Source organism: Coregonus lavaretus (genome assembly GCF_964263955.1).
Source record: "Coregonus lavaretus genome assembly, chromosome: 1".
NCBI lineage: Eukaryota > Metazoa > Chordata > Actinopteri > Salmoniformes > Salmonidae > Coregonus > Coregonus lavaretus.
The window spans coordinates 26031872-26058370 of record NC_139988.1 but is presented as its reverse complement, the minus strand read 5'-3'; the positions used below and the strand labels follow the sequence as shown (position 1 = coordinate 26058370).

At 42.0% G+C, this 26499-nt stretch overlaps 1 protein-coding gene across 2 annotated transcripts; it reads right to left on the bottom strand.

The window, feature by feature from the left end:
* Window positions 1–567: 567 nt before the first annotated feature.
* On the bottom strand, window positions 568–26039 carry LOC311131364 (protein FAM83B-like). 2 transcript variants are annotated; one of them, XM_084164324.1, is made up of 5 exons: window positions 25878–26009; window positions 18369–18871; window positions 9609–9773; window positions 8897–9021; window positions 568–4226 (listed from the first exon to the last, which is right to left on the bottom strand). In XM_084164324.1, the coding sequence occupies exons 2-5, from the start codon at window positions 18831–18833 to the stop codon at window positions 2093–2095; spliced, it is 2889 nt and encodes a 962-aa protein (XP_084020450.1). In that variant the 5' UTR covers window positions 18834–18871; window positions 25878–26009; the 3' UTR covers window positions 568–2092. The 2 variants fall into 2 exon arrangements, with proteins under 2 accessions (XP_084020450.1, XP_084020451.1); XM_084164325.1 differs by lacking the exon at window positions 18369–18871 and having other exon boundaries at window positions 25878–26039.
* Between the last annotated feature and the right edge of the window lie 460 nt (window positions 26040–26499).

Below are 26499 nucleotides of genomic sequence, written 5' to 3'. Positions count from 1 at the left end.
GCAGGGCTTCTGAATCAAATGCACCTACCGCCAACAGCGCAACACGAAAAAAAGAGGAGCGCAAGCCTTTATATATTTATCATTGGCTTTTCTACAGAAATGTTTGGTGATCGACTAGGAATGCCTTGAAGACCGGTTGGTGACCACTGATCTACCTCATCTCACTTAGTCTACCTTTAAAGCTAACTTAACCTATGACCTGACCCATCACCTTATGCATTACTACCCCACAGTGGCAAGAAGAGACATCCCCAAAAACACAAAACCTGTACAACACATACATGGCTCCTACCCTTCCACACATAGGTTACACTCTGTCCCTAACACTAAAACTTTAACTTAATCAATTAAAACGAAATTGAAATGTTTTGATAAAACTTAAACTAAATAAAAAAGTGTAAAGTGGATCTGAAAACAAACTGAAACTAAACAGAATTTCTAATAAAAATCTTACAACTACTAGAAGTAAAAACTAATATAAAAACACAAAACTATAATAACCTTGCTGCCCAGTAGGTCTATGTCACATACAGCAACAGATCAAAGGAAACACAATGACATTTGTTTGGAAAAAGCAACTATATTTACAAAGACATACAATGTACATTTCCCTAAAACGTTCCCCTCATAATACCATTGCATTTCCCACAACATCTGTATCCACTGCACGTGCAGCCACAGTAGAACAAAATAGAACTTCATTTTCAAGCATATTTTCCCAAAGCCTTTTTCCAAGAAAGCTATTCATTAAAACACTCGAGACACTGCAATGATGCCAAAAACTGCAAGTAGGTTTTGACAAATTAACTAATTCACCCATTCATGCAATGCACATGTACGCATTGTAAATCCTATACCCTGGATATGTTTGTCAAATATTGTGACAGAAAATGGTTTGTTGTCTCTTTTCCACTGTCTGTGGTCACAGCTTTTATTGTGACAGACATCTTTTAAAATTGAATGATGACATGTAATGTGTTTTATATGGAAATGAAGCTACTATAAAGTGAATGCATCCTATTTAACACACTTAACCTTTAAGCTCTCGTCACAGCCATCGAGTAGCTGATTTAGATCTGAGTTTTTTTTTTTTATGTATCTGATAACACTTTCTATGAGGCTCATGCATTTGATGTATGACTTCTTCATAACAGATTAAATGGAGGAGCAAATAATATTTAGCAAATTGTGTTCAGTGTTTCCCCACACTGCAGTGTACACACACGCACACTCTTTTAGCTTATCTCTTTTGGTCTTAGACTGAAAACTGGTTGAATCAATGTTGTTTCCACGTCATAAAAAAAAAATCTATGTGATGACATTGAATAAACGTGGAAAACTGATTGGATTTGAAAAAAGTAATCAACGTAATGGAATTTTGTATTTTATTCACCCAACTTTTTACCTAAATCCAATGACATGGTGAAATGTTTTGTTGATTTCACATTGAATTCATATTAGTTGACAACTCAACCAAATGTAAATTAAAACTAGACATTGAACTGACGTCTGTGCCCAGTGGGTTATCTCTTCAGTTAGTCCTATGATTAAGCGTCTGATTGAGCGTAGTCTGACAGTGGCCCCCCTTGGCGTCTCTGCATGGCCGGCTCCCCACTAGGATTCCCTGCATCTGACCACTTATTGCCCTCTATTTCTCTCGCTATGTCTCGCCTACCGCAGGATCGGAGCCCTAGGACCGTGCCTCAGCACAACCTGGCCTGACGATACCTGGCTGTCCCCTGTTCACCTGGCCGTGCTGCTGACCCAGTTCTGTTGTTCTTACTTCAGCTGTGGACCCCTGACTTGATTTCACCTTGACCCTGCTCATTGACCCCCCCCCCATATGTTTGTGCCTCGTAGAAAGTGTTACCAATAATCATATCATCAATATTTAATTGAAGTAATGATCAGTTTGCCATTGCCCTAAATAGTCATGAATGGATGTCAGATCTTCATGTAAACAGTTTTCAAGTTAAATGGTGCAGCACACTGTTTCTACTCTGCCTACCATTTGATTGGCCCCTTGAAAATAATTGTAAATTTGACCAGTAATCCATGTTGGATTGGTTCACTATGCTAACATTATTTTCTACTACTTATTTTTGTGAATGAAATTCCCCACTCTTTGTATGAATTTGCCCAGTTTGTTTTCATGGTGGCTAGTTGTCTGCTGGCCAGTGTGGTTGTGTTGTTCATTGGTGGAGCTACTTTTAGCAGAGTGCATGCTCTTGGTCCTCTCAGGGGCGTGTATTGGTGCAGGGCCTGTTGCAGATTGAGAGGAGTGGGGTTGCTTCTTCTCAAATGAGCAGAAAGGCTCAAATCTGCTATACAAACGACTACTGCCGCCCTGATCGTTACGCCAGGTTCCTGATGCAAGGCTTGTCCTTTCATGCCTTTCATCAATGGCAGTACGCTGCCCCTGTGTCCTAATGGATGTAGCTCTGACAGGAGGGTTTTGCTGCAGCTCGTCAGTGCTAAAACGAGGGGCTGATGATTTTCCTATATCATCAGCAAAGTGGTTCTTGTCCATCTTTAGCCTGGTAGGGGATCTGGTTGGATTTGCGGTGCCAATCTGCGGTGCAACCTTTGTCTCTCTGTTTGGTCTTTGTTCCTCTTCCTCAGCCACTATGGTGTCTGAGCTACCACCCCTTTTTGGAATTCGTTTTTCCTTGGTTAGAGGGGAACCCTCTTTTTTCTCTGGTATGTTGAGCAATGATCTGATTTTCTTGGAGCTCTTCTTGAGGAAACGAGGTGAGCTCATTGCTGTACTGGTGGACTTGTAAGTGGGCTCTTTGCTGTTCATATCAAGGGCTGCTGCAGACACAGTTCTGGAGGGAGGGTCTTTCCAAATGGAAACAGGATGGCTCTTTATGTCCACAGTGTTTTTGACGTCATAATGAGAGACAGATATCTGATCCTTGTTCAGATTTGAAGAATATCCTCCATTCTGTACACCCACTCTTATTCCACCACCATCTGCCTGTTTCCTCACAAAGGCCCCGCCATACATGTGACTGGAGGACTCTTTATTGTTTCTGTAGTCTATGTTGGACTTTGGGTCTGCCACACTGTGCCTTTTGTGCCAGTTGTCTTGGAGGAGCTCAGGGGTTTTGATTACCAGTCCCCCTTTGGCTCTGCCCAGGCTGGCATAGACAGACTGATGTGGGTCTCTTCCTGGGCCATAGCCAATGTTATTCCTAGGATCATCCAAAATCTGCAGACTTTGCTTCTTCATTATAAACTCATCCTGTCTCATTCTGTTTTCCATTGATGTTGCTTGATTCCATTGCATTGATGAGTAATACGGTTTATTGTTTGGCCTTGCAGAGGGATCGACCTGACATATGGAAGCATTGTTTGAGTAACTGTTTGTCTCCGGTTGCTCTTGAATAATGGACTTGAAAACAAGAGATGACCTAACTCTGGAGGGAATGAATGAGCTAGCTTTGTTTTCCTGAGCTTCATACTGGTCCAGATAATCACAGGATTCCCCAATAGGAGTGTCAGTGTTATTGAGGTAAGACTCTATCCTATATGTGCGCAAGAAGGACTTAGCCGTGTGCTCCAAAGTTGGCATGTTCTGCTGCATGGAGCGGACTTGTTTGTCATTCCCATGGTAGGACTGCCGAATATTGTGACCTCTGTACATCTGTGCCCCCTGAGAATGGTCCTCCATGGCATTGGAAAAGTGGCTTCTTCCAGGGGCGCAGTGATAACCTCCATCTCCAGCCACATTCCAGTTGCTTGCCCCATACCTTGTGTTGTGTGGAACATACAAGACTTCTTGTCTCTCCCCAGCATAACTGTGCCTTTTCAGGAAGTTCACAGTCTCTGCAGACTGGAACTGATGGATGGGGTTTTGAACACTCACACCATGATTGATCATGGGTCTGTGTTCAAATGGCTCCTCCTCATAAAATCTCTCCTCCATCTCTCCGATAGGACTCGTCATGCCCGTCTGTCTCTCACAGGCTTTCCTGTACACTGTGTCGAGGGTATGTCTCAACTGGTCCTTCCTCTCAAAGGCTTGGCTGGATTGAGAAGCATACTTTGCCAGAGCATGTCTTCCATTCCTTTCTAGTAACACACCCTCGGGAGGGGCGAGAACTGCTGGCACGGAGGAGCGGGCGAAGAGCGTTCGAAACTCCTCGTCATAGGACTCCACCAGTTGGCCTGTTATGACCTGCACCATACTCAGGTTGATTTTCTCATAGGACCACATGAAGCTGGGTGGAGAAGAAGAAACATAGAGCAGCAATTACTTCAGTGTCAAATATAAACTCTAACAGACATTTCTAGCTCAGTCTATACACAAGGTCAACTGAGGTAAACAGTTTTGCATTATCAATAAATTGTCTGCTGTCAACCCTTAGCATCTCTAATTAATCTCTAAGTTATGGCACATTTTTCTATCAAAGATAAGCCTTTGGCTGTCTAAAGTAAAACATTAATATTGCCTTATCTGTTACTCATTAGGTATTCTAGGCTTCTACCTCACCGAAATGCTCTTTTTGAAAAGTTAACCCTTTCAGAGACAAATCCCGAATCTTAAATGTTTTCATATCTCAAGAGAAGTTCCGTGTTCAACTTAGAAATCAAATACAGTCTCTACAGAAAGCCCTGTGAAGTAACATTGAACAGAACAAAAAAAAATATATATATATAATTGTCCAAGCTTTCATACTTATATTCCATGCACTGTTTACTTTACAGAAGTAAAAAAAACACAATTAAGATTGGGGTCAAAAGCCAGATTTTTTTTTTTTGTGGGGTAGATCAGCTTTAATATTTCAGATAGATTGTAACTTCCATCTATGTAATTGTCTTCATCACTTCCAATCCCCGATATGTTTTTTTCTCTCGCAAATATATATATATATATATATATATATATATATATATATATATATATATATATATATATATATATATACATACACACACATATATATACAGTGAGGGAAAAAAGTATTTGATCCCCTGCTGATTTTGTACGTTTGCCCACTGACAAAGAAATGATCAGTCTATAATTTTAATGGTAGGTTTATTTGAACAGTGAGAGACAGAATAACAACAACAAAATCCAGAAAAACGCATGTCAAAAATGTTATACATTGATTTGCATTTTAATGAGGGAAATAAGTATTTGACCCCCTCTCAATCAGAAAGATTTCTGGCTCCCAGGTGTCTTTTATACAGGTAACGAGCTGAGATTAGGAGCACACTCTTAAAGGGAGTGCTCCTAATCTCAGTTTGTTACCTGTATAAAAGACACCTGTCCACAGAAGCAATCAATCAATCAGATTCCAAACTCTCCACCATGGCCAAGACCAAAGAGCTCTCCAAGGATGTCAAGGACAAGATTGTAGACCTACACAAGGCTGGAATGGGCTACAAGACCATCGCCAAGCAGCTTGGTGAGAAGGTGACAACAGTTGGTGCGATTATTTGCAAATGGAAGAAACACAAAAGCACTGTCAATCTCCCTCGGCCTGGGGCTCTATGCAAGATCTCACCTTGTGGAGTTGCAATGATCATGAGAACAGTGAGGAATCAGCCCAGAACTACACGGGAGGATCTTGTCAATGATCTCAAGGCAGCTGGGACCATAGTCACCAAGAAAACAATTGGTAACACACTACGCCGTGAAGGACTGAAATCCTGCAGCACCCGCAAGGTCTCCCTGCTCAAGAAAGCACATATACAGGCCCGTCTGAAGTTTGCCAATGAACATCTGAATGATTCAGAGGAGAACTGGGTGAAAGTGTTGTGGTCAGATGAGACCAAAATCGAGCTCTTTGGCATCAACTCGCCGTGTTTGGAGGAGGAGGAATGCTGCCTATGACCCCAAGAACACCATCCCCACCGTCAAACACGGAGGTGGAAACATTATGCTTTGGGGGTGTTTTTCTGCTAAGGGGACAGGACAACTTCACCGCATCAAAGGGACGATGGACGGGGCCATGTACTGTCAAATCTTGGGTTCCCTCAGCCAGGGTATTGAAAATGGGTCGTGGATGGGTATTCCAGCATGACAATGACCCAAAACACATGGCCAAAGTAACAAAGGAGTGGCTCAAGAAGAAGCACATTAAGGTCCTGGAGTGGCCTAGCCAGTCTCCAGACCTTAATCCCATAGAAAATCTGTGGAGGGAGCTGAAGGTTCGAGTTGCCAAATGTCAGCCTCGAAACCTTAATGACTTGGAAGATCTGCAAAGAGGAGTGGAACAAAATCCCTCCTGAGATGTGTGCAAACCTGGTGGCCAACTACAAGAAACGTCTGACCTCTGTGATTGCCAACAAGGGTTTTGCCACCAAGTACTAAGTCATGTTTTGCAGAGGGGTCAAATACTTATTTCCCTCATTAAAATGCAAATCAATTTATAAAATTTTTGACATGCGTTTTCCTGGATTTATTTGTTGTTATTCTGTCTCTCACTGTCCAAATAAACCTACCATTAAAATTATAGACTGATCATGTCTTTGTCAGTGGACAAACGTACAAAAACAGCAGGGGATCAAATACTTTTTTTCCTCACTGTATATATACAGTGGGGAGAACAAGTATTTGATACACTGCCCATTTTGCAGGTTTTCCTACTTCTAAAGCATGTAGAGGTCTGTAATTTTTATCATAGGTACACTTCAACTGTGAGAGACTGAATCTATTTGTTGTCATTCTGTCTCTCACTGTCCAAATAAACTCTTTGGAGGGAGCTGAAAGTCCGTATTGCCCAGCGACAGCCCCGAAACCTGAAGGATCTGGAGAAGGTCTGTATGGATGAGTGGGCCAAAATCCCTGCTGCGGTGTGTGCAAACCTGGTCAAGACCTACAGGAAACGTATGATCTCTGTAATTGCAAACAAAGGTTTCTGTACCAAATATTAAGTTCTGCTTTTCTGATGTATCAAATACTTATGTCATGCAATAAAATGCAAATTAATTACTTAAAAATCACACAATGTGATTTTCTGGATGTTTATTTTAGATTCCGTCTCTCACAGTTGAAGTGTACCTATGATAAAAATTACAGACCTCTACATGCTTTGTAAGTAGGAAAACCTGCAAAATCGGCATTGTATCAAATACTTGTTCTCCCCACTGTATATACTTATTATGGACACAGTATGCTTTACATTAGTTATCTTGTTGTTATTTGTTGTTGTTATTAGTCCCATCATTCAGCTCCATTCAACACCTCCCATCTATCTCTTAACACCATCCATATTGGATTTCTATTTGCCATATATTTTTCAACTGTACTGTGATGTTTTACAAAAGTTCTGAACCTTTCTATTCTCATTGTTTCTACAGATCGTAAATTGAAAATAATTTTTTTTGCTAAAAGTATTATTATATTATTGATCGATTCACTATGACTTTTCAGATCATCCAGTAGTGCTATCTGCAGGGTTAGCTCCAGGTAAATATTGCAATCCTTTAGCCATTCCTGGACCTGCATCCAAAAACAAGCTACAAATGGACAGTACCAAAACAAATGATCTAATGATTCTGTCTCTTCGCAGGAAAATCTGCAGAGCTAGGAAGATTGTATCCCCCATAAAAATAACATTATATTGGTAGCAAGAATTTATGTAATAATTAAAATTTAAAAATTCTAAGTTTTGAATCCGGCGTCGTTTTGCGTATCAATTCATAAACACTATGCCATGGGATCGGTACGTCAAAAATCTCTTCCCAACTATTTTGCAATCTATATGACACGGCTGTCAATCCTTTGGTCCTTAAATGAAACTGGTACACATTTTTATTTATCACAATTTTCTTTAACCAATAATATTCTTTAAGGCAAGGCCGACAGACAAGTTCCTTACTTTTTCCCCCTTCCACTTTCCTTTTCCATTTTTGCGGTAATGCTGCAATTATTTGGTTGTAATTTTGGGTAGAGCAGACATTTCCATATGTTTTTTATCAATTAGTATATTTGAGTTTAACCACAATATTTGTTGCATTATTTGTTCTGTCGTTTCTGGAGGATTCAATTGAAATTGCAACCAACTTTCTATGGCTTGTTTTAGAAATAGTGATATTTGGGAGATTATTTCCTTTTCAAATAATTGAAAGTGAGAGGTTGTAACCTGAATAAAGTGAAAAAGGTAATTCTTGAACATTGGGTGAGACAATCTTACTAATTTGCTTGAGAACCAGTTCGGATTTAAGTATAACTTTTGTATGACAAGCTTTTAGTGATAGGTCTAATGCTTTAATATTTAATCATTTGTCCTCCGAATTCATATTCATTATATAAATAGGCCCGTTTAATTTTGTCTGGCTTGCCATTCCAAATAAAATTGAATATTTTTTTTCCATATAATTTTAAAATACTGTTCGCTAGGCGTAGGCAAGACCATAAGCAAATAGGTAAACTGGGATAATACTAAAGCGTTAATCAGGGTGTATTTTCCACAAACTGACAGGTATTTACCTTTCCATGGTAGCAAGATCTTATCTATTTTTGCTAACTTTCTATTAAAATGTATTGAAGTGAGATCATTTATTTCATTTGGGATATGTATTCCGAGTATATCCACATCACCATCAGACCATTGTACTGGTAAACTACATGGTAATGTAAAAAAATTGTGTTTTTTAGTGATCCAATATGTAATATAGTACATTTATCATAATTTGGTTGTAATCCAGAGAGGTTAGAAAATGTATCTAGATCCTCTATGAGGCTGTGGAGGGATTCAAGTTGTGGATTTAAAAGAAAACATCCATATAAGCCTTAGCCTGTTCAAATAGTCACAATTACAATACAAAGAAAGAACATCAAAATGACTCAATAAAGTGGATTGCATTTAAAGCTAAAGAACATTTTAATCAATATTGGGAAAGCCTTATTCTGAACCACTGGGCTCCTAGTTCCATTTACCTGTATGATCCGTACACCACTGTTTGGCAGTCCACCAATAGAAACTTCTGCTCCATTGCTCCATGAAATGTAGCTCCTGAACGACAGACGTAATCCGGACCCTTCACTGTGCGTACTCTCATGTTCTGTAGACCAAGACAGTCAAAGTGGCATCTTAGCAAGGCCATTCTACGGTAACACACCGTTTTATGCAAAGCTTGAATATTATCAGTATTCTCTCATGAAAGGTATATTGACTCTCTGAAATAACGAGAGAGCTTTATTGCGGCCTTAAACAAATGCTATGATAAGAAAGCATAGCTATACCTCTGGTAACAACTACCTCGCCCTGTAAACTACCTCGCCCTGCAAGATAGAGTGAGAATTACGTTTTCAGTCTGTCATTTTGGGGGCCTACTGTCAGTGGTTCAGGTTAATTCTGAAATCCATCTACAGTATATAACACAAGACACTGCGATAACCTTAACCCTCCCTACTGCCACACCTCACAGTAAATTCTCTATCAGATATAGAGGTACCTTACTCTGGAATTCTTATCTTCACATTGCCAAAACATTATCATCCCTCAATAACTTCAAGTGAATCACTTTGGTGCAAATAAATGAATAACAAATCAATACTGTGTATACGATGAGAGAAGGATCAGTCGGCACATTTAAATATAAACCTCTAAGTACATGCATTACCATTGTAAGAGAGTATGTGAACTTACCCTAAGTTTTTGGATTTGGATGTCTTGATTCTCAGCCATTGAGAGAAAGCTTTGCAGATGAAATTCATCCAGAAGCACATAAACTGGAATTCCTCTGATGGAGGCATCAACCGCTTCTTTGAATATATCCACATCTGTAAAAATGTCCATTACAATTGCAATAACCTGTAATGAAAGAAGGGAAAATAACAAAAACAATGATTTATTAAAATAATTAGCATACCATTGTAACACCTTAGTGTTGATGGACCCACCTTTTGGATATTTTGTGATATTTTGTGAATTAGGGTATGAGGAATTGTGCCGAGCTGTGGTGTAGTGGTAACACTCCCCAGCACATGTCACATATGACACCCCATTGGAAACTGGGAGTTCAATCACCGTGTCCACAATTCCCACTGTTGCTCCCACCTACCTGTATCCCCCTCTCAGTAAAAGTGTCAAATACAGTGGGAAAAAAAAGTATTTAGTCAGCCACCAATTGTGCAAGTTCTCCCACTTAAAAAGATGAGAGAGGCCTGTAATTTTCATCAAAGGTACACGTCAACTATGACAGACAAAATGAGAATTTTTTTTCCAGAAAATCATTTTAAATGAATTTATTTGCAAATTATGGTGGAAAATAAGTATTTGGTCAATAACAAAAGTTTCTCAATACTTTGTTATATACCCTTTGTTGGCAATGACACAGGTCAAACGTTTTCTGTAAGCCTTCACAAGGTTTTCACACACCGTTGCTGGTATTTTGGCCCATTCCTCCATGCAGATCTCCTCTAGAGCAGTGATGTTTTGGGGCTGTCGCTGGGCAACACGGACTTTCAACCCAGCCACGTTTCATCTTCAATGCCCTTGCTAATGGAAGGAGGTTTTCACTCAAAATCTCACGATACATGGCTCCATTCATTCTTTCCTTTACACGGATCAGTCGTCCTGGTCCCTTTGCAGAAAAACAGCCCCAAAGCATGATGTTTCCACCCCCATGCTTCATAGTAGGTATGGTGTTCTTTGGATGCAACTCAGCATTCTTTGTCCTCCAAACACGACGAGTTGAGTTTTTACCAAAAAGTTCTATTTTGGTTTCATCTGACCATATGACATTCTCCCAATCCTCTTCTGGATCATCCAAATGCACTCTAGCAAACTTCAGACGGGCCTGGACATGTACTGGCTTAAGCAGGGGGACACGTCTGGCACTGCAGGATTTGAGTCCCTGGCGGCGTAGTGTGTTACTGATGGTAGGCTTTGTTACTTTGGTCCCAACTCTCTGCAGGTCATTCACTAGGTCCCCCTGTGTGGTTCTGGGATTTTTGCTCACCGTTCTTGTGATCATTTTGACCCCACGGGGTGAGATCTTGCGTGGAGCCCCAGATCGAGGGAGATTATCAGTGGTCTTGTATGTCTTCCATTTCCTAATAATTGCCCCCACAGTTGATTTCTTCAAACCAAGCTGCTTACCTATTGCAGATTCAGTCTTCCCAGCCTGGTGCAGGTCTACAATTTTGTTTCTGGTGTCCTTTGACAGCTCTTTGGTCTTGGCCATAGTGGAGTTTGGAGTGTGACTGTTTGAGGTTGTGGACAGGTGTCTTTTATACTGATAACAAGTTCAAACAGGTGCCATTAATACAGGTAACGAGTGGAGGACAGAGGAGCCTCTTAAAGAAGAAGTTACAGGTCTGTGAGAGCCAGAAATCTTGCTTGTTTGTAGGTGACCAAATACTTATTTTCCACCATAATTTGCAAATAAATTCATAAAAAATCCTACAATGTGATTTTCTAGAATTTTTTTTCTCAATTTGTCAGTCATAGTTGACGTGTACCTATGATGAAAATTACAGGCCTCTCTCATCTTTTTAAGTGGGAGAACTTGCACAATTGGTGGCTGACTAAATACTTTTTTCCCCACTGTAAATGTTTTAAATATTTTTAAAGAATAATGCATTACTGCCGTTATAAAATGTATAGGTGTTTATTAATTGTTGTTTTAGATTTCATATTATTTTCGTGTTATATCCCTATATTATACCCTGGCCATCAGATGTACAGTACCATGACATAGACCAACCAGGTGAATCCAGGTGAAAGCTATGATCCCTTATTGGTGTCACTTGTTAAATCCACTTCAATCAGTGTAGATGAAAGGGAGGAGACAGGTTAAGAATGATTTTTAAGCCTTGAGACAATTGAAACATGGATTGTGTATGTGTGACATTCAGAGGGTGAATGGGCAAGACAAATTATTTAAGTGCCTTTGAATAGGGGGTATGGTAGTAGGTGCCAGGCGCACCGATTTATGTCAAGAACTGTAATGCTGCTGTTTTTTTCACTCTCAACAATATGATTGCCAACAAGGGTTTTGCTACCAAGTACTAAGTCATGTTTTGCAGAGGGGTCAAATACTTATTTTCCTCATTAAAATGCAAATCAATTTATTATAACATTTTTCACAAGCTTTTTTCTGGATTTTGTTGTTGTTATTCTGTCTCTCACTGTTCAAATAAACCTACCATTAAAATTATAGACTGATCATGTCTTTGTCAGTGGGCAAAAGTACAAAATCAGCAGGGGATCAAATACTTTTTTCCCTCACTGTAGCTAGCTTACACCTAACTAATGCCAAAGAGCTTACACATTGTTTTTACAACAGCCATCTTAGCATAGCCCTGTTCTGCATAATGGCCACTGCTTCCCCATCCCAAGACGAGCCTAGAAAAGCACTCGAACCCCCATGTTCTTGTACTTTCAGCTCCATGATTGCAGGGAAGGATTTTCACCTTCTATGCATCAATTGCCTGGAAAGGTAACATACTCAGGAAGCACTCGACAACCCCGAGTCCTGTAAGCATTGTAAATTGCTCTTTAGAGCGGGTTTGAGAAGGAGGTTAAAACACTTCGCTGTCTCTAACCCCTCCTTTCTTCTGACGACAGTGTAGGGGGGAAGGTGAGTTAGGGAATGACGAGGATGACGACCCTGAATCCAGATGCTTGGGATTACGGATCAAAACCTCCGTGCCTCCTGTAATGCCATCCAAGGCTGTGGTCGTACCATGAGTCTGGCGGTGGTGGGAGAAAGGGCTCTTAACAGACAAAGAAAAAGTAGACCTCCTGGATGACCCTGTGTTGTTCAGCCATGCTGTCGCCACTGTCCCACTGCCCCGCTGTCGCCACCAAGCGCCGGAGGAGATGGCTGCCGTTTTACGGGCTAATAACCAATTGTGCTATTGTGTGTGTTTTTTCACGTTATTTGTAACTTATTTTGTACATAATGTTTCTGCCACTGTCTCTTATGACTGAAAAGAGCTTCTGGATATCAGGACAGCGATTACTCACCTCGTACTGGACAAATATTTTTTCCTTAACGAGTCGGACGCGAAATATTTTCTTCAGACACCCGTCAAGGCCCAAATCCCTGTCATTCGCATGAGAAAAAGACAGGATATCGGGGACGTAGGTCGGGGTGCCTTGTAAGGATCCGACGGCGAGTGGGTAATTTGCATCTACCATCAGTCCTATTAGCCAACGTACAATCATTGGATAAAAAATTGACTAATTACGATCACTGATATCCTACCAACGGGACATTAAAAACTGTAATATCTTATGTTTCACAGAGTCATGGATGAACGACGACATGGATAACATACAGCTGGCGGGAAATACGCTGCATCGGCAAGATAGAACAGTTGCCTCCGGTAAGACAAGGGTTGGCGGTCTGTGTATATTTGTAAACAACAGCTGTTGCACGAAATCTAATATTAAGGAAGTCTTGAGGTTTTGCTCGCCTGAGGTAGAGTATCTCATGATAAGCTGTAGACCACACTATTTACCAAGAGAGTTTTCATCTATATTTTTCATAGCTGTCTATTTACCACCACAAACCGATGCTGGCACTAAGACCGCACTCAATGAGCTGTATAAGGCCATAAGCAAACAGGAAAAAGCTCATCCAGAGGCAGCACTCCTAGTGGCCGGGGACTTTAATGCAGGGAAACTTAAATCTGTTTTACCTAATTTCTACCTGCATGTTAAATGTGCAACCAGAGGGAAAAAAACTATAGACCACCTTTACTCCAAACACAGAGACACGTGCAAAGCTCTCCCTCGCTCCCTCCATTTGGCAAATCTGACCATAACTCTATCCTCCTGATTCCTGCTTACAAGCAAAAACTAAAGCAGGAAGCACCAGTGACTCGGTCAATAAAGAAGTGGTCAGATGACGCAGATGCTAAGTTTTCAACCTGTCCCTGACTGAGTTTGTAATACCAACATGTTTCAAGAACACCACCATAATCCCTGTGCCCAAAAACACTAAGGTAACCTGCCTAAATGACTACTGACCCATAGCATTCACGTCTGTAGCCATGAAGTGCTTTGAAAGGCTGGTCATGGCTCACATCAACACCATTATCCCTGAAACCCTAGACCCACTCCAATTTGCATACCGCCCCAACAGATCCACAGATGATGCAATCTCTATTACACTCCACACTGCCCTTTCCCACCTGGACAAAAGGAACACCTATGTGAGAATGCTGTTCATTGACTACAGCTCAGCGTTCAACACCATAGTGCCCTGAAAGCTCATCACTAAGCTAAGTACCCTGGGACTAAACACCTCCCTTTGCAACTGGATCCTGGACTTCCTGACGGGCCGTCCCCAGGTGGTAAGGGTAGGTAACAACACATCTGCCAGGCTGATCCTCAATACGAGGGCCCCTCAGGGGTGCGTGCTCAGTCCCCTCCTGTACTCCCTGTTCACCCATGACTGCATGGCCAGGCACGACTCCAACACCATCATTAATTTTGCCAATGACACAACAGTGGTAGGCCAACAACGATGAGACAGCCTATAGGGCGGAGGTCAGAGACCTGGCCGTGTGGTGCCAGGATAACAACCTCTCCCTCAATGTGATCAAGACAAAGGAGATGATTGTGGACTACAGGAGAAAGAGGACCGAGCACGCCCCCATTCCCATTGATGGGGCTGTAGTGGAGCAGGTTGAGAGCTTCAAGTTCCTTGGTGTCCATATCACCAACAAACTATCATGGTCCAAACACACCAAGACAGTTGTGAAGACGGCACGACAAAGCCTATTTCCACTCAGGAGACTGAAAAGATTTGGCATGGGTCCTTAGATCCTCAAAATGTTCTACAGCTGCACCATCGAGAGCATCCTGACTAATTGCATCACTGCCTGGTATGGCAACTGCTCTGCCTCCGACCGCAAGGCACTACAGATGGTAGTGCGTACGGCCCAGTACATCACTGGGGCCAAGCTTCCTGCCATCCAGGACCTCTATACCAGACGGTGTCAGAGGAAGGCCCTAAAAATTGTCATAGATTCCAGCCACCCTAGTCATAGACTGTTCTCTCTGCTACCGCATGGCAAGCGGTACCGGAGCGCCAAGTCTAGGTCCAAAAGGCTTCTTAACAGCTTCTACCCCCAACAGATCCTGAACAGATCATCTACCACCCCCCCCCACCCCCCCTTTACGCTGCTGCTACTCTCTGTTTATTATCTATGCATAGTCACTTTAACACTTTAACTCTGCCTCCTGTAGCTCAGTTGGTAGAGCATGGCGCTCGCAATGCCAGGGTTGTGGGTTCGATTCCCACGGGGGGCTAGTATGAAAAAATGTATGCACTCACTAACTGTAAGTCGCTCTGGATAAGAGTGTCTGCTAAATGACTAAAATGTAAAAAATTGACATATTACTTCAATTACCTCGACTAACCTGTGCCCCCTGCACATTGACTCTGTACCAGTACCCCCTGTATATAGCCTCACTACTGTTATTTTACTGCTGCTCTTTAATTATTTTAAATGTTTTACTTATCTATTTTTTATTTAACACTTATTTGTTGGTTAAGGGCTTTGTAAGTACGCATTTCACTGTAAGGTCTACACCTGTTGTATTCGGCGCATGTGACAAATAAAATAAAATGTTATTTAAAAATGTTATTTGAAGTGTGACATGCATAAGAAAGAAGGCGAAGCCTTCAACCTCTGCCTGCCCTGCAAACCCGGGCCCTGTGGCAGCCCGTTGGTCACTGCAACTTGCCCAAGCCTCACAGCAGGGAGGGGGCACCAAGCTGGCCCAAGACCCCATGGCAACACAGCAGACTGACAATTCCCAGGCTAAGATCTTGAACAAAGGCAACCTGGAGTTAAACAGTCCTTTGCTGTGGCCGCAGCAAAGTTCCGCCCTCCTAACCACCCTAAAGGGGGCAGGATGGGTCAGCCAATCTAGGGCACAGCCCTAAGCAGCAGAGCAGGATAGTTTGCAAAGCCTACTGCTTCCTTGCCCTACCCTCTTTCTCTGGTTTAACATAAGCCATCCGCCTCGCCTGACAATGGGGAGGAACGTCTGCGTTGTGGGAGAAAAAAAAAATCCCTTTGTAACAGCACACTTGCATGACATTGCTCACATGGGAAGATGGAGGATGTGCATTGTTACCCCCAAGTGTTCTTACCCCCTTGGACTCTCCCCTCGGCACCTTCTCAGGTTCTAGGCAGGGACGAAAGTCAGCATGTCCGCTCTCCCTTGGGTCTCTTCGGACATACAAAGCTGGATGACAGATTGCCATTTGCCCTTTTACTATGACCCCCCATTTCCCTCGCCTTACGGCATTTTCACCTCTAACCGTCTGTTGCGTGAGCAACACAGTAAAAACAAGCCCACGTGGGCAGCTCCTCCTTACTACCAGGTGCCAGAAGAGATATGACACAATCCCCCGTTTTTATAATGATAAACAGGGATGAAACGCATGTGATGACCAGGAAGGCCCTGGTTAGCAGTGATCACTCTCCTGCTTTATAATCAGTCCTGATAGCCACTGTTACGCAGGGATCTGCAGACCCAAACGTACGGAAAGATTTGCCACCCTCACCCAGTAGCCATGGCCCTTTGGGCATGGCCAGTGGGAGGATAAATCTGAATGCGACAAGCCGGCCACTCAAGATCTTTCACGATCCAGAGTGCCGGTGCCACTCCTATACGTCCACTTTTTGGAAAAAGAGACAATGCATTTTTTGGAGAAGTGGTGTGACGTACACAGATCATTCATAACCCTTTCTAACCCTAACCCTCTGTTTGCAAGGTTTCTATGCTTCATTGCAGGACCTTTTTGGACAGAGTGAAGATCTCTAAAGGAACAGTTAACTGCTATCTCGCCTGTCACACAGGCCTCGACAGTTACACAGTAGGGTAACAGCCTCTGTTATGTTGCTTTTAGGATGTGCGTCACTTACACAAAACCAGTCTCCAAGCCTTTAGCTCCGTCACTGGGACCCTTCTATTGTGCTTGAGGCTTTCTCATGGCAGCCTCTTGAGACGCTGGAAAGCAGGGAGATATAATACTTATGTTTCTAACCCACTTTACTGTCTTCCCTACGCCTGCAAAGCAAGTGAGTGGGCTGCACTCACTGTCAACCCACCGTTCATGCCTTCAGTTTAACCGGGGTCCTGCTGGGTACATTCGTACCCAAAATCCCACCTGCATGCCTAGGGTCATTTACAACTGTGTTGTTGTGCCCTGGAGCTTGTGGTTACATCCACCTCTCACCCAGTTTACGGAAGTAGAGCTTCTCCACCGTTTGTGTCCAGCATGTGCCTGCTGCATTTGCTTGGATAAAAGCGAGAGTATTGCTCGAGTGACAGTGACCTTTGTGTTTTTTGGGCACCTCCCTGCAAAGGGAGGTCCCCTACCTCATTAATGGCTATCTTGAGATAGTGGAGGCTATTCTATTGGAAAATATAGTAGCAAGGGTTACAGCCCAGAATGGCTCGTTCCACCAGAGGTATGGCTACCTCTTAGGCACTGTTCTAAGACATCTCCTTATGAGAGATTTACGCTATGGCATGTTGGGCCACCCCTCATACGTTTCTGAAGTCTTTACCGACTGGATGTCACTGCACCTTCGTGGGGCATTCTCCCTCAGTGTTGAAGCCTCTGAGCGGTGATGCTGTTGAAACTACCCTGGCTTTGGAGAGCATGTCTGCCTTATGGGAGTTGGCCATATGCCTTTAGTGACACATTGAAACGAAACGGAACCCCGGTTCTATGAGAATATGAATGAGATGTGTCACCACTTTTCCCTGCTTGCAAGAGTACAAGGAAGAGAGACATTGTCGAGAATTAACAGTTGGTGGACGAGTGGCTCACTTTATGGAGGAGAGGGGCTCACCTCATTCGCCACTCGATCTGTCTGTCACCAACAGACACAGTGTGAATGGATACTTCAAGCTTGTTAACGACCCTTAAGCGTTTCCCATAAGTGACACATCACACTCACATTTTCATAGAACCGGGGTTATGCAAGTAACCTAAAGTTTAATTTGCAGCGGCACCTATACTTTATACTTATGAAGGTAAATTGCAAAACCTGATTTTGTAGACCCGCCCTGACACCACCTCAGACATGCTTGACTAGTGGAAAGGAAAAGTGTGTATAATTTCTCTCTTGGAGGAAAGGGAGTTGCTCTGTAAAAAAAAATTGGGCCAGGAATCTGGTTATTATATTTGTCATTTTGTCTTGTAATAGTTTACATTTGTGATTCTTGAGCTATCACATTCACACACAAAGAGACAGTCACAGTTGGGGAGCAGGCAATATTATCAAAACATGAGGCTTTCTACTATTAGTCCACAAAGGTGCTTTCAGCAGCTTTAAAAAAACACACATTTTGTGATTTGAATTCCATAAACAACCATTAACGTTGCCATTGTTGTGGACACAATGCATTGCAGGATTACAGTACCTGTCTGGCATCCTGAATCTGTTTACGGATCACCTCTTTGATGGTGGGGCTGTTTAGTCTGGGTGGATGGAAGATCAGATCTATATTAGTTTGCAGTCTATCATGCATGACCTCCGGCCATCCTAACTCCAGATCGGGTGTTGCTATGTCTGAGTGCACAGGCCAGTACGTCCCAGTTGAGGACTTGCTGACCGGAGTGTCCGGAGCTGGGCCATTGATTTCCTCTGTGTGGTTGCTATGCAATGGCTGTGAGGTGTTTGTAATGATGAAGTGGAGTTCATCTTCTGAGAGGAAGCTCCCTATCCGCTCGGCCTTGAGGAACTCCTGGTAGCTCTCTCTGCCACCATTCACCAGGGAATCAATAGCAAGGCGATAGGCCTCCTTATAGTGGGGATGAATGTAATCCTCAGCCTTCAACTCTCCCTTCAAGGAGGACAGCAGGGAGAGTTGTTGGGATTCCATCATCACAGTGGCTAAGCGAGTCCTGTTACAGATGGTGGACGCTAGAAGTCAAATGGACAAGAAGCAAGGTGTTAGAAAAACTATGTGATAGCGAGTGTTTTCATATAAATAAATGATATGTGTTTTCACTGAAAATCCCCATTTTGGTATTTCCCCAGTTCATGTTTGTCCAACTTCTAGGAAGATTATAACCCACTTAACCCAAAGATTTTCCCAAGTTTTCACCATCATTGTAAAGCTATAGTTGTTTTGGGGAATTCATTTCTGAGTACTTTTTAAAAGATTTGTACTTATTTAATGTGATTAGTGATTAATTTACAATAAGGTCAACCCTGTTATGTGAACTAAACTCTCGTTTTAATATGGTAAAACTATTCATTTTCAAATTATGTTTTCTAACTTAACATTGAACATCTAATACTCAAATCATAGTGTAAAAGCAGGTGAGCTGGTTCTACAATTTTTGGCAATTTTCTGATGTTTTGTGGGCATAACACGTTAACCCTGTTAGATAGATACATAGGCTAATCATGTTTTACCAAGTTAAGCATGCATTCAATAGCCCCTCCCTGTTGCACACAACATGCTTCCATTCCCCTATCACAAGGGGAGTTATAACTGATTTAAGATGAAATCGTCAACCCTGTTTCCATCAACAATATCACTTTAATAGTCACTTTTATAGTATTCTTTCTTAATTTAACCTCATGAGATGGGAAAACATGTTTGTTATAAGGTTGAACATGTGCTATTTATGACAGAATATTAAAATTAGCTGAAAGAAATATATATATACAGTGGGGGAAAAAAGTATTTAGTCAGCCACCAATTGTGCAAGTTCTCCCACTTAAAAAGATGAGAGAGGCCTGTAATTTTCATCATAGGTTCACGTCAACTATGACAGGCAAAATGAGAAAAAAAAATCCAGAAAATCACATTGTAGGATTTTTTATGAATTTATTTGCAAATTATGGTGGAAAATAAGTATTTGGTCAATAACAAAAGTTTCTCAATACTTTGTTATATACCCTTTGTTGGCAATGACACAGGTCAAACGTTTTCTGTAAGTCTTCACAAGGTTTTCACACACTGTTACTGGTATTTTGGCCCATTCCTCCATGCAGATCTCCTCTAGAGCAGTGATGTTTTGGGGCTGTCGCTGGGCAACATGGACTTTCAACTCCCTCCAAAGATTTTCTATGGGGTTGAGATCTGGAGACTGGCTAGGCCACTCCAGGACCTTGAAATGCTTCTTACGAAGCCACTCCTTCGTTACCCGGGCGGTGTGTTTGGGATCATTGTCATGCTGAAAGACCCAGCCACGTTTCATCTTCAATGCCCTTGCTGATGGAAGGAGGTTTTCACTCAAAATCTCACGAAACATGGCCCCATTCATTCTTTCCTTTACACGGATCAGTCGTCCTGGTCCCTTTGCGGAAAACAAGCCCCAAAGCATGATGTTTCCACCCCCATGCTTCACAGTAGGTATGGTGTTCTTTGGATGCAACTCAGCATTCTTTGTCCTCCAAACATGATGAGTTGAGTTTTTACCAAAAAGTTCTATTTTGGTTTCATCTGACCAAATGACATTCTCCCAGTCCTCTTCTGGATCATCCAAATGCACTCTAGCAAACTTCAGACGGGCCTGGACATGTACTGGCTTAAGCAGGGGGACACGTCTTGCACTGCAGGATTTGAGTCCCTGGCGGCGTAGTGTGTTACTGATGGTAGGCTTTGTTACTTTGGTCCCAGCTCTCTGCAGGTCATTCACTAGGTCCCCCCGTGTGGTTCTTGGTTTTTTGCTCACCGTTCTTGTGATCATTTTGACCCCACTGGGTGAGATCTTGCGTGGAGCCCCAGATCGAGGGAGATTATCAGTGGTCTTGTATGTCTTCCATTTCCTAATAATTGCTCCCACAGTTGATTTCTTCAAACCAAGCTGCTTACCTATTGCAGATTCAGTCTTCCCAGCCTGGTGCAGGTCTACAATTTAGTTTCTGGTGTCCTTTGACAGCTCTTTGGTCTTGGCCATAGTGGAGTTTGGAGTGTGACTGTTTGAGGTTGTGGACAGGTGTCTTTTATACTGATAACAAGTTCAAACAGGTGCCATTAATACAGGTAATGAGTGGAGGACAGAGGAGCCTCTTAAAGAATAAGTTACAGGTCTGTGAGAGCCAGAAATCTTGCTTGTTTGTAGGTGACCAAATACTTATTTTCCACCATAAATTAGAAATAATTTAATAAAAAATCCTACAATGTGATTTTCAGGATTTTTTTTTCTCAATTTGTCTGTCATAGTTGACGTGTACCTATGATGAAAATTACAGGCCTCTCTCATCTTTTTAAGTGGGAGAACTTGCACAATTGGTGGCTGACTAAATACTTTTTTCCCCCACTGTATATATATATATATATATATATATATATATTTTAAGTTACACTACCCAAAAGGCACTCTATTAGTAGAATGACACTTGTAATGTTTTGTTGTAATAGTTTCCCTTAGTTCGTTTTTTGGTTAATCAAGAACTTTTCAGAGTATGTAATTAGCTCATTTCAATACATAGACATCATTCTAGCTGTCAGACTGTACACATCAGAAATAGGTGTTCATGTTGTCAGAAGCACACTGTGTTCTAAACTATTAGCTGCAGCTGGCCCAGCTTGTACAGACTTGTTGATTAATATAATGGGAAGCCAACTCTGGAATTTAGCTTCTCAAGTGTGATTCGCAATGCCTAGTGAACTTTCAAGTACATTTAAATGGGCTGGTATAAGAAGAGTTCTAAAATGAATAAGGCTATATTATCACAGTTTCCTACAGTAATGTTGGAAGTAAAGAAGGGTTATGCAGAAAAAAAATCAAATCAGATTCCTTCAGAAATGCTGAAATACTAGGACCAAAGAGTACAATATTAAGGCAGACACATGCCATTGTGTGGATTATCATATGAAAACAAATATCATCCATGTTGTTAGTCATTTGTAGGTGGCATTCACTGACACACAGGCCTCTGGCTTAACGGAATATAATTTCTTATATAAGAGGTTCAATGAAGTCAAAGGAAAAGGTGTGTATTTCCAACGACCAGTGCTGTGATACATTAAAGGGATATTTGGGATTTTGGCCATGAAGCCCTTTTTCTACATCCCCAAAGTCATATGAACTCATGGATACCATTTTCTGTCTCTGTGTCCAGTATGCAGGAAGTTAGAGGTACTTTTGTGAGCCAATGCTAATTAGCTTAGCGCAAAGACTGGAAGTAGCGCATAAATAAAGGGCTTAATTACCAAAATCACGAACTGTCCCTTTAAGATCTCCTTTAAACTCAGATATTATTAACCATAGATGTAGAGCATGGCAGCATTCTCTAATTGACAGCAGACAAATACAAGCATTCCAACTCAAAATCGAGCCTGATTAGAAACATCAAAGGTTCGGGTGATGAAATTATTAAAGGTGTTTATTTGACACCCTCTGATTTTCACCTCACCTCAAGCTATCAAATTACATTTAAGATACTTCTGTTGGCCCAATGCTCTAACCACTAGGCTACCTGCTGCCCCATACTAAAAAATAAAACAATAATCCCTATAATAAAACAACCCATGGTCACTAGGACCAGCTAATTGAGCACAGCAGTATATCATATTATTTATGTTATAAACTTCTCATTATTCTGTGGTGGGACAGATGGATATTCGGCTATTTAGTTAAATGAAAGTCAATGGAAATGTGACAGGATTTGAGGCAACCTCTATGACACAACCTCTATTGCTCTCCACACTGCCCTTTCCCACCTGGACAAAAGGAACACCTATGTGAGAATGCTGTTCATTGTCTACAGCTCAGCGTTCAACACCATAGTGCCCTCAAAGCTCATCACTAAGCTAAGGACCCTGGGACTAAACACCTCCCTCTGCAACCGGATCCTGGACTTCCTGATGGGCCGCCCCCAGGTGGTAAGGGTAGAGAACAACACATCTGCCACGTTGATCCTCAACACGGGGGCCCCTCAGGGGTGCGTGCTTAGTCCCCAACTGTACTCCCTGTTCACCCATGACTGCGTGGCCAAGCACGACTCCAACATCATCATTAAGTTTGCCGATGACACAACAGTGGTAGGCCTGATCACCGACAACGATGAGACAGCCTATAGGGAGGAGATCAGAGACCTGGCGGTGTGGTGCCAGGATAACAACATCTCCCTCAATGTGATCAAGACAAAGGAGATGATTATGGACTACAGGAAAAGGAGGGCCGAGCACTCCCCCATTCTCATCGACGGGGCTGTAGTGGAGCAGGTTGAGAGCTTCAAGTTCCTTGGTGTCCACATCACCAACAAACTATCATGGTCCAAACACACCAAGAGAGTCGTGAAAAGGGCACAACAACGCCTCTTCCCCCTCAGGAGGCTGAAAAGATTTGGCATGGGACATCAGATGCTCAAAAGGTTCTACAGCTGCACCATTGAGAGCATCTTGACTGGCTGCATCACTGCTTGGTATGGCAACTGCTTGGCATCCGACTGCAAGGCGCTACAGAAGGTAGTGCGTACGGCCCAGTACATCACTGGGGCTGAGCTCCCTGTCATCCAGGACCTCTATACCAGGCAGTGTCAGAGGAAGGCCCTAAAAATTGTCAAAGACTCCAGCCACCCAAGTCATAGACTGTTCTCTCTGCCACCGCACTGCAACCGGTACCGATGCACCAAATCTGGAACCAACAGGACCCTGAAAAGCTTCTACCCCCAAGCCATAAGACTGCTAAATAGTTAACCAAATAGCTACCTGGACTATCTACATTAACCTTTTTTGCATTACCTCTTTTACTCATCACATACACTGCTGCTACTGTTTATTATCTATCCTGTTACCCAGTCACTTTACCCCTATCTATATGTACAGTGGGGAAAAAAGTATTTAGTCAGCCACCAATTGTGCAAGTTCTCCGACTTAAAAAGATGAGAGAGGCCTGTAATTTTCATCATAGGTACATGTCAACTATGACAGACAAATTGAGAAAAAAAAAATCAAGAAAATCACATTGTAGGATTTTTTGTGAATTTATTTGCAAATTATGGTGGAAAATAAGTATTTGGTCACCTACAAACAAGCAAGATTTCTGGCTCTCACAGACCTGTAACAACTTCTTTAAGAGGCTCCTCTGTCCTCCACTCATTACCTGTATTAATGGCACCTGTTTGAACTTGTTATCAGTATAAAAGACACCTGTCCAAAACCTCAAACAGTCACACTCCAAACTCCACTATGGCCAAGACCAAAGAGCTGTCAAAGGACACCAGAAACAAAATTGTGGACCTGCACCAGGCTGGGAAGACTGAATCTGCAATAGGTAAGCAGCTTGGTTTGAAGAAATCAACTGTGGGAGCAATTATTAGGAAATGGAAGACATACAAGACCACGGATCATCTCCCTCGATCTGGGGCTCCACACAAGATCTCACCCCGTGGGGTCAAAATGATCACAAGAACGGTGAGCAAAAATCCCAGAAACACACGGGGGGACCTAGTGAATGACCTGCAGAGAGCTGGGACCAAAGTAACAAAGCCTACCATCAGTAACACACTACGCCGCCAGGGACTCAAATCCTGCAGTGCCAGACGTGTCCCCCTGCTTAAGCCAGTACATGTCCAGGCCCGTCTGAAGTTTGCTAGAGTGCATTTGGATGATCCAGAACAGGATTGGGAGAATGTCATATGGTCAGATGAAACCAAAATAGAACTTTTTGGTAAAAACTAAACTCGTCGTGTTTGGAGGACAAAGAATGCTGAGTTGCATCCAAAGAACACCATACCTACTGTGAAGCATGGGGTGGAAACATCATGCTTTGGGGCTGTTTTTCTGCAAAGGGACCAGGACGACTGATCCGTGTAAAGGAAAGAATGAATGGGGCCATGTATCGTGATATTTTGAGTGAAAACCTCCTTCTATCAGCAAGGGCATTGAAGATGAAACGTGGCTGGGTCTTTCAGCATGACAATGATCCCAAACACACCGCCCGGGCAACGAAGGAGTGGCTTCGTAAGAAGCATTTCAAGGTCCTGGAATGGCCAAGCCAGTCTCCAGATCTCAACCCCATAGAAAATCTTTGGAGGGAGTTGAAAGTCTGTGTTGCCCAGCGACAGCCCCAAAACATCACTGCTCTAGAGGAGATCTGCATGGAGGAATGGGCCAAAATACCAGCAACAGTGTGTGAAAACCTTGTGAAGATTACAGAAAACGTTTGACCTGTGTCATTGCCAACAAAGGGTATATAACAAAGTATTGAGAAACTTTTGTTATTGACCAAATACTTATTTTCCACCATAATTTGCAAATAAATTCATAAAAAATTCTACAATGTGATTTTCTAGATATTTTTCTCAATTTGTCAGTCATAGTTGACGTGTACCTATGATGAAAATTACAGGCCTCTCATCTTTTTAAGTGGGAGAACTTGCACAATTGGTGGCTGACTAAATACTTTTTTCCCCCACTGTATATATCTACCTCAATTACCTCATACCCCTGCATATCGACTTGGTACTGCTACCCCTTGTATACAGTATAGCCAAGTTATAGTTACTCCATGTGTATTTATTCCTTGTTTTACTATTTTTCTATTATGTCTCTCTGCATTGTTGGGAAGGGCCCGTAAATAAGCATGTCACTGTTATCTACACATGTTGTTTACGAAGGATGTAACAAATAAAATTGTATTTTATTCGTAATTTTAGTAAAGTTTTCCCTATTGTGCTTTTAAACCAATGTTTTGGAATCTGCCTTTCACTGCTATTGTGCGATGATGCAATGTGTCATTTTGAACAAACAGGTTGATTGTATATCAACTTAAACAGTTTCTTCAACATACATACATTACATTTTATGAGAAAATATTTAAATGAATAGAGATTATGCTCATTATTATGCTTATTGGCTCATATGTCTATTGTTATTTGTTCATATTCCACTGAATTCTTTGAAAGCATATTCTACATTCCAGGTCACAACAGTCTAATGTTAAACTCTATCGTAGTTACTTACATTAAAAGTACGAGTTATAGAAAATTGATCTTGTAGTTGCCCAATAAATCCCAGTCCGGCATCTTTCAATGTATTCTGTTGACTGTTTAGCCGTATTGGAGGAAAAGCTGATATATGCCACCTGAAAGTAACAAAGACAAGGAGGTGTCTCAACATGAGAAGCACTCTGTGCATGGAGGGTGTGGATTCCAGTTCACATGCAAATAGCTCAGGCTTCAAACTTGCTCACAGCACAGGGGCTGCCATAAACCTGTTTCAGATGGGTAGCCACACCCACCTCTTCTTCTATGAGAGTTCAAAGTTCAATTGTGTCTTGGACAATGGAGGTTCTGATAGTCAGCTATCTTTTCTAGCAAATTTAAAGGAGGCTTTGCACTTTTTACATATAATATGGCAATATATAAGTAAGCTTTAACAGTGCTTGTTAACTTACTTGATGACATTTACACAGTTTACAAAACATTAGGAACACTTTCCTAGTATTGAGTTGCACCCCCTTTTGCCCTCAGAAGAGCCTCAATTCGTCGGTGCATGGACTCTACAAGATGTCGAAAGCGTTCCACAGAGATGATGGCCCATGTTGACTGCAATGCTTCTCACAGTTGTTTCAAGTTGGCTGGAT